The sequence below is a fragment of the Canis lupus genome, chromosome 26 (genome assembly GCF_048164855.1).
Source record: "Canis lupus baileyi chromosome 26, mCanLup2.hap1, whole genome shotgun sequence".
NCBI classification, from domain to species: Eukaryota; Metazoa; Chordata; class Mammalia; order Carnivora; family Canidae; genus Canis; species Canis lupus.
Window position 1 is genome coordinate 20,109,909 of NC_132863.1, and position 12,474 is coordinate 20,122,382.

Genomic DNA, 12,474 nt, shown 5'->3' on the forward strand with positions numbered 1-12,474 from the left:
GCCTTCAGCCCAGGGCGTGATCCTGGAGACCCAGATGGAGTCCCACGTCAGGCTCCCTGCATGGAGCCTGCTTCTCCCTCTGCCTGTGTCTCTGCCTCTCTCTCTCTCTCTCTGTGACTATTATAAATAAATAAATAAATAAAATAAAAAATAAAAAAAAAGAATGTTGTTTATACCAGATATTCCCAGCAGAAGTCCTTTTTTGTGCTTTATACCTAGGGCCAGATGTAGATTCAGTACATGGGTAACACAGAGCCCATAAGTCTGAGTACTTATCAACTGGAAGAGAATGGAGGAGAGCATAGATCCAGCCAGTCGGTTTTAGTGCAGCAAACAGAATGCCTGTGGGCAAGGCACTAGGCCAGTGCCCAGTATATAAACACACTGTGTGAGATGGACAGTGAAGATGACTTATATGAGTACAAATTATTAGCAACTTCAAGTAAGACAAAGATGTTATTTGAGTATCTTAGGCAACTCATAGCTGATGTGTTTTGGTTAACTGATGATGTTTTAGAGGAAAGCCAGAAGCACAAAGGAATGTATGGTGATTGCAAACAGGAGTGAATTCAGAGAGGAGGCTGAAAAGCAGCTGGGGTGGGGGACAGAGAGAGGTTGCACAAAGAGGAGAGTCAACTGGGAGACACAGAGTTCTGCAATTCTCCCACTGCCACTAGGGAAGAGTGTAAGGGAGCAGAAGGCTCTGGGCCACCCATGGCACCACTCAACTCCTAACTGAGGTTATGATTTGTCCTTAAACAAAGCTTTATTGATGTGACCACCTTTTGTCACTGGATATACCATCTTTTAGGTACCTCATAAATAGGTCCCCCTCTCCAGCAAAGATTGCTAAAGTAAGGCACTGGGTGGCCATTACTGTCCTTTTTTAAAAACAACTTTATTAGAATATAATTTCTTTTTTTTTAGATTTTATTTATTTATTCATGAGAGACACACAGAAAGAGAGAGAGAGAGAGAGGCAGAGACACAGGCAGAGGGAAAAGCAGGCTCCATGCAGGGAGCCTGACGTGGGACTCCATCTGGGTCTCCAGGATCACGCCCTGGGCTGAAGGCGGCGCTAAACCGCTGAGCCACCCAGGCTGCCCTAGACTGTAATTGCTATACCATAAAATTCACCAGTTTTAAGCGTACAATTTAGTAATTTTTAGTGACATTTATAGATTTATACAATCAGATTTTAGAACATTTTCATCAACCCCCAAAACTCCCTGTGTTAATTTGCAGTCAACCTCTATCCCTGCCTGGCCTCATTCAAACCACTAATCTACTTTCTGTCTCTCTAGATTTGCCTTTTCTGGATATTTCATAGAAATAGAGCACACACCAGGTGGTCATTTATATCTAGCCTCTTTTCCTTGGCATAATATTTTTGAGATTCATCTATGTGATAACACTTATCTATAGTTTGCTATTAACTTTTAAAACATATATTTAAATGGTCTGGTATTTTGATATCTGATACAGTTTCATGATTTTGATTTTCTAAAGTACTCCTTAATATGAACAAACACATTATTCTTTTCATTTTCTTCCTAGGATTTGGTGGCTTTTGAACATCAGTGGACTAGCTTCTTTGCTAATTTTGACACAGAAATTCCTTTCCTGCTGGAGCTTTCTGAATCTCAGGCGGGTGAGGTATGTAAGGAAAGGGTCAAAGAGAAAAAGTTGATTAACTTATTTATTGTTTCTGTTTTTGTTTTGTTAATTTTTTTCAGAATACAATACTACCAATCCTAATATGTTTTGGTTATTATTTCTTTAAGCTTGTTATATGCTGTAAAGAAGTTTTTAACCCTCATGCCAACCTGCTAACCTCTGTAAAGATTTTTTTTCTGTGCCAGTTTCTGTACAAGAAAGATACTCAATTTATAGTGTGGTGGTACCTCTGGCAGCAAGGAATGCTATTAGGCACTAGTTAATAAACCTAGAAATAATTCTCCACATGTGAGTAGCATACCTTTCCTCAGTCGAACCTCTAGGTAAGCTTTCTTTCCAGGCAAACAATGTAAAGTTACTAGATTCAATCTAAGACTCACTCCATAAGTAAACTGAGGTATCTAGATCAAGAACCAAAGCTAGTCAACAGGAAGGATCAGAAGAGCAACCCTGAGCTTACACTTGAGCCTACGTTGGGCTTGCACCGCTAGTCCTCAGCTCTCCTGCACTGCACTAACCTTTGGATCTGGTGTTGATCTTTGTTGTTGTCATGCATTTCACTTTTACATATGCTATAAACCCCACCAATATGTTGCTATTATTTTTGTTTGAGCAGTCAGTTCTCTTTTTAATGTTGTTTAATCTTTTTTAACAAGATTTAAATAATTTAAAATTTAATTTAAAAATTTTTTTAAAAATCTTATGTATTTGCCCTTGTAGTTATTGTGTTTGATGCTCTTCATTCCTTTGTTTAGATTCAGATTTCCATTTGGTATGATTTCCTTCTCCCTGGAGAGTGTCCATTAATATTTTTCATAGTGCAAATCTTCTGATGATGAATTCTTCCAGTTTTTATATGTCTGAAAAAATATCTTTATTTCACCTTCATTTTTGAAAGATATTTTTGCCACGTATAGAATTCTTGGTTGACAGTTTTTCCAGTACCTGGAAGATGCTGTTTGACCGTCTTTCTTTTCCCTTGCATTGTTTGATGTTCTCCTCTTTATTTTTTTTTAAGAGATGTTATTTGTTTGTTTGAGACAGAGAGAGAGAGAGAATGAATAAGTGAGGGGAGGGGCACAGGGAGAAGCAGACTCCCCGCTGAGCAGGGAGCCCAATGCAAGGCTCAACCCCAGGACCCTGGGATCATGACCTGAGCTGAGCCAAAGGCAGATGCTTAACCATTAGACTGAGCCACCCAGATGCCCTGTCTCCTCTTTAATATTCATCTTTATTTTTATTCTTTATTCCTTTGTACATGTCTTTTTTTTTTTTCCTGTAGCAGATTTTAAGATTTTCTCTTTTATTACTGGTTTTGAGCAGTTTCTTCATTTCTTGTGCTTGGCTTTTGTTGAGCTTCTTGGATCTGTGGATTTATAGTTTTCATCAAGTTTGGAAAGCTGGGGATGCCTGGGTGGCTCAATGGTTGGGCGCCTGCCTTCAGCTCAGGTTGTGATCCCGGGATCTGCGAGGAGCCTGCTTCTCTCTCTGCCTGTGTCTCTGCCTCTCTCTCTCTCAGTCTGTGTCTCTCATGAATAAATAAATAAATCTTAAAAAAAAAAAAGTTTGGAAAGCTTTTGGCCATTTTTTATTCAGACATGTTTTCTGTCCACCTTTTTCTCAGAAACTCTTAATTACCTCTGCATTAGGCCACTTGAAGTAGTCCAGCATCTCACTGATGCCCTTTTCAGTTTTCTGGATTCTTTTTTCTTCTCTCATTACTCTGGTTCCAAGAATGAAAGATCAAAAAGGTATATTCTGTAACATATCACTACTTTTTTCCTATAACCCCCTCTCATTCCCTCCCTCTCTTCACCATTTTCCACTTACTCTACTACCAGTAGGTAACAATTCTCTTTATTTCTGATTTACTTTTTTTTTCTTTTTACAAATGAACAAATACATGTGTATTTTCTCTTGTTTCTTTCATTGAAGGACAAGATACATGTAGTCATTTCCACTTAGCTTTTTTTCACTCAACAATAATACATCCTGGAACTTTCTCCAAGCCAGTTCATTGAGGTCTTCTTCATTCTTTGTTATGATTCATTCTACTCTATTGTGTGGATTTATCTTTATTTATTCAATCATTCTCTTATGTATGCTTATTTAGGTTTTCAGTATTCTACCATTGCAAACAATGCCACAGTAAATAACTTTGTGCTTATGTGTTTTCATATTGTTGGAGGTTTGTATACCTAGTAATGTGATTGCTGGGTCAAAAGGTAAGTGCATATTTAGTTGTGTTAGCTATTGCCAAATTTCTCAAAGGGTTGACCAGTTTCCATTCCCACCAGCTCTATATGAGAGTACCTGTTTCACCACAGCCTCACCAACAGGATGTATTGTCACACTTTTTAATTTTCAGTCTCATAATTAAGAAATAGTATTTTTCTAATTAGGAGCAAGCTTGAACATTTTTTCATATTTGAAGGCCACTTTATATTTTATTTTCATATTTTTTCCCATTTTAGTATTAGTACAGTATTTTTAACTGAACTAGAGGAGTTTGTGATTGAATGAACCTTGTAAGTTATTAGGATTACTTGAGATAAGTGTCTATCACAATTTACATGGTGAACCTTCAGTAAAATGTAACTATTTTATTTAATTTTTTAAAGGATTTTATTTATTTATTTGTTTATTTGACAAAGAGCACAAGCAGAGGGAGCAGCAGGCAGAGGGAGAGGGAAAAACAAGCTCCCCACAGAGCAGAGAGCCCAATGTGGGACTCAATCTCAGGACCCTGGGATCATAACCCAATCCAAAGGTAGATGCCCAACCGACCAAGCCACCCAGGGTGCCCCAAAATTTAGCTGTTTTAATATATAAAGAGTTTTTGCAGATTAGTAAGATCTGTGAGCACCAAAACTCCAATTGATGATCGTCCAGAGGATATAAGTAAACAGTTAACCAAAGGGAAATCCAGATGGCCATTGAATATATCTGAAATACTCTATTTCATTAGAAATCAAAGGAATGTATAATAAAACAGCAATGAGATACCATTTTTCATTTATCAACTTGGCAAGTATATTTCTAAATGAACATTTAATCGCCAGTGCTTATGAGGATACCCTGAGATAGACACACTTATATATTATAAGTGGAAGTGTATATTGATAAAACTTTCTTTTTCAAAGATTTTATTTATTCATGAGAGACACACAGAGAGAGGCAGAGACACAAGCAGAGGGAGAAGCAGGCTCCATGCAGGGAGCCGGATGTGGGACTCCATCCAGGGTCTCCAGGATCACACCCTGGGCTGGAAGCGGCGCTAAACCACTGAGCCACTGGGGCTGCCCTTGATAAAACTTTTTTGAAAAACAATTTGGCAACATAATTCTGCCTTTTTACCCTATAATTTCATTTCCAGATCTGCTTTACAGAAATAATCAGAGCTGCAAATAAAATTTATGGAAGTATTATTTATGATGTGAGAGAGCAGCAATATAAATCTCCAAGAATAGAGGGCTATTTAACAGAATTTGGTACAACTATATACTACGGTTGTATTGTAGAAAAAAAATAGGAGGAAAATATACCAGAATGTTAGCAATTATTAGAGATAATAGGTGGCTTTTATTAAATTCTAAAATAAGCATATACTACCTACATAATCAGGGTGAGGGGAGAACAATAGATGTTATTTAAGTGGATTAAAATTGCCTTTTGGAGTTTTTAACGCCTTTGATATAGATGCTACATATTAATTTTTGGTTAGTATTTAGCCTAATACTATACACTCAGGCTAAGAAGTACTTCTGTGGTTTCCTGAGAAACTTCTTTTGGTATACTTCTAAATTCCATGGATTTGTTCTCAATGCTGATTTTAAATTAGTAAGTTAGAATTAATATATATTCCTTTATTAGAAATGTAGAGAAACACAATTTTAATAGAAGGAAAATTCTTACATGATTAGTAACTTTGGCCATAGATGATGATTGGTCTTATTTTCTTTCAGTAATTAAAAATTCTAAAATTTAACAAGAATTTTTCCTCACCTTCCTTTTTCTTTTGCAGCCTCATCTTATTTTTTTTGCTGTTTTTTGTTTGTTTGCTACTTGTCCCCAAAATTCATGTTGCTTTCTACCACATATGTCCTTCCATGGTCTTATAATAATCTATAAACATCTCCTTCTCAAACACATAGCACACTCTATACCTACTTGCCTACATCTGTACATATATGAGGGGTTTTGTGATTATAAAATGATGATCTTAACATATGCAATGTTGTCTTTTTTTAGCCATTCAGAAGTTACTTCAGTCATGGAATGATCTCCAGCCATATAACTGAAAACAGGTAAGTTTATTGGAAAAGAAGGTAAATAATAATAGAGAAAAGTAGATCGACTAAGGGGTTGCTTAGAGAGCATCTAAGTCCAGAAGGTATAGTCAGGAAAATACAGATTGACTTAGTCATCACAGGGTAAGAAATTCATATTCTGAAAAGTCATCCGTTTCACTACTTTTGTATTTATATACATATATATTTTTAAAATACAGTTTTATAGCAAACTAGCTCTTAAAACATTGTAGCTTACTGAAATGTAAAGGAAGGAAGTTTCTCTTTCATCCCTACACCAGGAAAGCTAGGAAGCAGAATGTCCAAGGGCTAGGCAGGATGAATAACGTTTTGTGGGGAGTCAAAGAGCCCTGGCGTAAAGGCCCAGCCCCAGCAATCTGGGGTGCTGCTTTTGTCTTCTTGAAGTGTTTTCTTTAGCACTTCTCTTGTCATGGTAATTAAGAGGGCCCAGCTGGTGATAGTTCCTCTGCTAGAGAGATGAGAATAGATCTCTTTTCTTTCCTAATTCTTTTTTTTTTTTTAAGATTTTATTTATTTATTCATGAAATAGAGAGAGAGAGAGAGAGACAGACAGACACAGGTGAGGGAGAAGCAGGCTCCATGCAGGGAGCCTGACGTGGGACTTGATCCTGGGTCTCCAGGATCACATCCTGGGCCGAAGGAGGTGCTAAACCGCTGAGCCATCCGGGCTGCCCTCCTTTCCTAATTCTAATCCAATCTGAAATGAGACAGATTGCTCTGGCTGGAACTCAGAGTCATCTTTTTCTGCCTGAAAAGTCACTTAGTTTGAATTAAGCTTCAGAAAAAAAATCAGAGTTATATTTACTTTTAAGAGCCCCTATTTGCCTAAAGCTTAAGAGGAGGTATTTTTAAGAATAATACAAAGAAATGTAAAGAATTTTCCACATGACACACACTAAGAGCAATTTAAGGAAAGGGTAGGGGTTAAAGGAAACTGTCTTTTTTTTTTTTTTAACATTTTATTTATTTATTCTTGAAAAACACAGAGAGGAGAGAGAGAGAGGCAGAGACACAGGCAAAGGGAGAACCAGGCTCCATGGAGGGAGCCTGACGTGGGACTTGATCCCAGGACTCCAGGATCACGCCCTGGGCTGAAGGCGGCACTAAACCGCTAAGCCACCTGGGTTGCCCTAAAGGAAACTGCCTTAATCTATTTAGCTGCTGTGACAAAAATACCATAAACTGAGTGGTTTATAAACAAAAAATATTTATTTCCCAAAGTTCTGGAGGCTAAAAAGTCCAGGATCATGGCACTGTCAGATCCAATGTCTGGTGAGAGCCCACTTCTTCCTCTTAGATACTAGCAGTCATTTTACTATAACCTTACATGGCAGAGAGGGCAAGGGATCTCTCAGGAGCCTCTCTTGTAAGAGCCTTTTTTATAATCCCATTTATGTAGGATCTGCCCTTATGACTTAATCACCTCCCAAAGGCCCTATCTCTTAATACCATCACTTTGGGTGTTAGGATTTTAACATATGAATTCTGTGGGAACACAGACATTCAGTCCATAGCAGAAATTATCTTTTAAAAATATCCTTTAATCACTATTTTTGAGAATATATGACATCCTAAGTAAGAGATACATGATTAAAAAAAATCCAGCCACAGTGCCCAGCTGGCTCAGTTGGTAGAGTATTTGACTCTTGATCTCAGAGTCATTAGTTTGAGCCCCATGTTGAGCATAGAGATTACTTAAAAAATAAAAAGAAAAATAAACAACCAGTCATGGTCTCTGCCCTCATGGAGTGTGTATATAGTGTGGTAGAGAAGTAAGACATTAATCAGGCAACCTCATAAAAAAAAACGTAATTACAAATTCTAATTGGTGCCATGAAGGAGAAAAGAACATGGCACTGTGAAGACCATAGCTGGCGAACATGGCCTTCTCTAGGGGAAAATCTGAATGATGAGTAAAGATAATTAAGGAAGGGATGCCTTGTTGGCTCAGTCATTGAAATGTGTGACTCTTGATCTCAGGGTTGTGGGTTTGAGCCCCATGTTGGGTGTAGAGATTACTTAAAAATAAAATCTTTTTTTAAAAAAAAAAGATGACTGGGATGCCTGGGTGGCTCAGCGGTTGAGCCATCTCCTTTGGCTCAGGGCATGATCCTGGGGTCCAGGATCGAGTCCCACATTGGGCTCCTTGCAGGGAGCCTGCTTCTCTTTCTGCCTGGGCCTCTGCCTCTCTCTCCCGCTCTGTCTCTCTCATGAATAAATAAAATCTTAAAAAAAAAAAAAAGAAAGAAAGAAAAGATGATTAAGGGAAAGAGCATCCTGAGATGAGAGCATAAGGAACATAAAATAACATGGGTTTGGTGGAATATAAGAGTTAGAAGTAAGTGGCCTCCTGTGGAGACAAAAAAGTTGGCCAGGCCAGACCATGCAAGTCTTCTTTGGCCATGTGAAAGATTTCAGTCCTTCTCCTGAAAATAACATAAAGGCATTAAAGGCTTTGCATGTATAAAAGGTTGTCCTCTCTGCACAGTGGAGAATAGATTATAGGAGAGCGGAAGTGGAAGCAGGGTCACTGTGAGGAAGCATTGCAATTGCCTGGAGAAAAAATGATGGCAGCATGGATGAGGCTTGTGACCATGTGAACTGAGGGAAATGAACAAATAGGAATGAAATGTGGGTGGTTGATTGGATTTGGAAGGTAAGGGGCAGGGGACACCTCGGTGGTTCAGTGGTTGGGCCATCTGCCTTCGGCTCAGGGAGTGATCCCAGGATCTGGGATTGAGTCCCATATCGGGCTCCTTGCAGGAGGCCTGCTTCTCCCTCTGCCTGTGTCTCTGCCTCTATCTCTCTGTGTCTCTCACGAATAAATAAATAAAATCTTTAAAAAAAAAAAAAAAAAAAAGGTAAGGGGCAGGAGAAGTCAGGGAGGCCTAAGGAGGTATCTCAGGTCTGGCTCAGTCCCTAGATGGATGATGATGACATTTATTTACTGCAAGAACTGGAAAGGGAACAGGTGTTGGGTAGATCATGAAAGAGGAGAGGAAAGGCAGGCAACTAAAAGTAAAACCCTAGGAATATTCAGAGGCAGATAGAGAAGGAGAATGGCTGATGACACAACAGCTTTAGCAGGGAGAGGGTACCAGGTGCTTCTGAGAGACCAAGGAAGGTCAACCTGAAGCCTATCCATTGGATATGCTATTTGTGTGCTTGCTTTGGCAACACATATACTAAAATTGGATTTGCTATTTGCTACATGAAAGTCACTTGGTGACTTTTGCAAGAGTGATTGGAGTGAAATGACTTAGGGGTCAATTGAAGTAACTGAGAAGTGAGCAGAAAGTAACAACAAAAAACTAAAATAAAAAGACAAGTCTCACCAAGAGATAGAAGAAGGGATGCATGCAGGGTAAGTGGATATGGCAGTGAGACATTTGCAACCCCACTCTCTTCCTCCCATCCTAAAAGCTACTCCCGAATGGTTTATGCCTCTATTGTCTGCCTATCACAACTGCTGTCATCCTTTAAAATTTCTATTAAAATGCTATCATAAAAATCTCGAATCTTGCTCCATCTCTTCATCATGGACAGCAGACTTAATGGAACTTTCTCCTTAAATAGAACAAGCTGAAATTATAAATCCACTTGGATTTAGTTATGTCCCTAAATGTCCCTGTGAGTTAGTAGGAGTCAGAGACATCTGGCATCGCTTCCCAACAAGCAAGGAGTGTGAGGGGGACTATATTGACCACTTGACTCGGACCACATAACACCACCCTGAAAACCCCAAGAGCCCACTTGCTGAGAAGTTGCCCTAGCTAGGAGGACTCTTTTCTAATCATGTTTTTGGTTTGCCACTCCAGCCCTAATAGGCAGCCATTTGTTCTCTTTGGTAATCATTCCACACGAGAAAATCTGAATGCCGGCAACTTTAACTTCCCTTCTGAAGGGCATCTGGTACGCAGCACTGGTCCCAGTGGGAGCTTTGCCAAACACATGGTGAGTGGCTTGACTACCTGGTGCTCAATTGGTTTTATTATTAAATAAGGAGGAGGGGAGAATAAGGGGAAGCTTTCCAGTTAGTATATTGATTTAACCTTGAACTTGAAATTGTTTTGGAGTGAGAGAAGTGATTGCAAACTGACTGTATTTTTATGTAAGTTCTAGGTATAATTTGAAAACATCATGTTTAATTTTTAAATATTTGAAGGAAAAAGGTTAAAAAAATACTTTCTCAAACTAAACTCTTTAAATTGTCATAGAACTATTGTCAGCAGAATAAGAATTTTAAGTTAACTTGCAAATAGACTTATACTAAGGTTTGATGTGTCTTGACTGTTACATTTCAGGACATAAACATTGAGGATCATTATTCTTTTATTGAGCGTGCCAGGGAGAAGACTTTTGCATTTGGTGGTAAATTGTCTGCTGCTAGCTACATTCTTTTAAAGGAAAGATGAGACTGAAATAGGAGACTCTGGTGTTATAAAAGGCTGTAGAAGTTTAAGTATTTTCAAAATGCTTATATATCCCATACTGGAAACAGAGAAACTGACAGCCCAGAAATACCAATAGACACAGACATAAAAAGCCCCTTCTGCTCTCTCTGGCAGAAGGACTCGGGAGGGAACAGCCTAGCAGGATGGAAAACTTTTAGACAACAGTTACTCTATTCCAGCCAAAACCCTTAGAAAAAAACTGCATCTCCATCTACCTGTACTGATATGGGCTAAGTGAAGAACCTAGGTATCCACCTTACCAGTCTATAATGGGGTACCATTGCCTTACCCTACCCCTGGTAGGATTAGTGTTAGAGAAGCCCATTAGGGAGCCATGACTTTCATCCCCACTGGGCACCAACGAGCCCTCCCTACCCCTGCGGTATCAGTAAAGAATGTGGGAGCCTCAACATCCACCCCTACCTAGCAGTAACAAGGTGTTCTTCCTTGGGTAGTATCATTAGAGGCCCGGGAAGAGTCAGGACTTTTACTACCACTCAGCCATGACAAGGCCACCACCTACCCAGAGTGTGTGTCACTCTCCTAAGCCAGGGTGGCATCAGTAGAGGAATACCAGAGAATCTGAACTCCTGTTCTTGCCCAGCACTTACAAATAACTTGTACACACACACACACACACACACACACACACACACACACACACACACTGGGTGTCAGTAGAGGCTGTGTGGAGAACCTGGACTTAGCTTCAACAAAGCAACATGCTCCCCTGTTCACCCATGGAAACAGTGTCAAAGGAGGTCTGCTAAAATGCAAAATTTAAGTAAGTTCCAGGGCAGCTTACATTCTCGGCACTAACATGTAGAGAGCTTGGAAATCATTTCTCCCATCCTTACAAGAAAAAATTGAAAAACTGAAAACCAATAACTTTTCTTATACTCATCAAAGAACTGTAGTATCAAAGCAAACCCACTCCAAGATCTAGAGAGGTGAATCTAGAGAGTCACAGCTAGTGCCTGCTTACCTGGAGCAGAAACCACACTTAAAGAATACTTTTTTTTTTTTTAGATTTTAGTTATTTATTCATGAGAATACACAGAGAGGAGAGAGAGAGGCAGAGACACAGGCAGAGGGAGAAGCAGGCTCCATGCAGGGAGCCCGACGTGGGATTCGATCCCGGGTCTCCAGGATCGCACCCCGGGCCAAAGGCAGGCACTAAACCGCTGCGCCACCCAGGGATCCCTTAAAGAATACTTTTGATGAATTCTTAGAGGCTGAATGTGGACTAGAGGGAGAGTGGGAAACTCCTAAAGTACACAGTCCCCACACATCTCTGGGTTTACTTCTTTCTATAAACCTAAAACTCCTCTTAAAAATAATCTATTTTTTTAATTTAGCAAATTCTTTTTTATATAACTTATTATAATTGAGGATCTTTATTTAATAAACATGAAATTTAATGAAGTCATGGAACTTACCTGAGATCTGGTCCTGTGGTGGGATGGGGTTGGGGGGATCCTGGATTCTGACCTTTCATCTTCATTCATCTCTTTTTTCAATATAACACAATTAACCTTTCCATTTCTGTGCCTTTGTGAATAATTTGAAGATTAGTAGGTGACATGTAAAACATGCAAATCCAGATAATCTGAGCAGTTGTACATTATATATGTAAAATATATTGTACCAGTTTCTTTTAACATGTCAATAAATTAGATACTAATCTATACTTAAACAAACTTATGATAGGATCCAAGGAAGCAGGTTTGAAACAAATGGCACCTTTAAAAAAAAACTTTAAATTTTTTTTATTTATTTATGATAGTCACACACACAGAAAGAGAGAGAGAGAGAGAGAGAGGCAGAGACACAGGCAGAGGGAGAAGCAGGCTCCATGCACCGGGAGCCCGACGTGGGATTCGATCCCGGGTCTCCAGGATCGCACCCTGGGCCAAAGGCAGGCGCCAAACCGCTGCGCCACTCAGGGATCCCCTAAAAAAGAAACTTTAATCAAAATTTTGAAATCCAAATAACATGTTTTATTGAAGAAA

General features: G+C 39.2%; 1 protein-coding gene across 3 annotated transcripts in view; it reads left to right on the forward strand.

Moving 5' to 3' along the window:
* DNAAF9 (dynein axonemal assembly factor 9) overlaps window positions 1-12,474 on the forward strand; it is a 141,420-nt gene that overhangs the window by 48,017 nt on the left and 80,929 nt on the right. For all 3 annotated transcript variants that reach the window (XM_072800236.1, XM_072800237.1, XM_072800239.1), the window contains exons 8-10: window positions 1,558-1,656; window positions 5,929-5,984; window positions 9,827-9,962. In XM_072800236.1, the coding sequence (XP_072656337.1) occupies window positions 1,558-1,656; window positions 5,929-5,984; window positions 9,827-9,962 (291 nt within the window). The remainder of the gene's footprint in view (window positions 1-1,557; window positions 1,657-5,928; window positions 5,985-9,826; window positions 9,963-12,474) is intronic.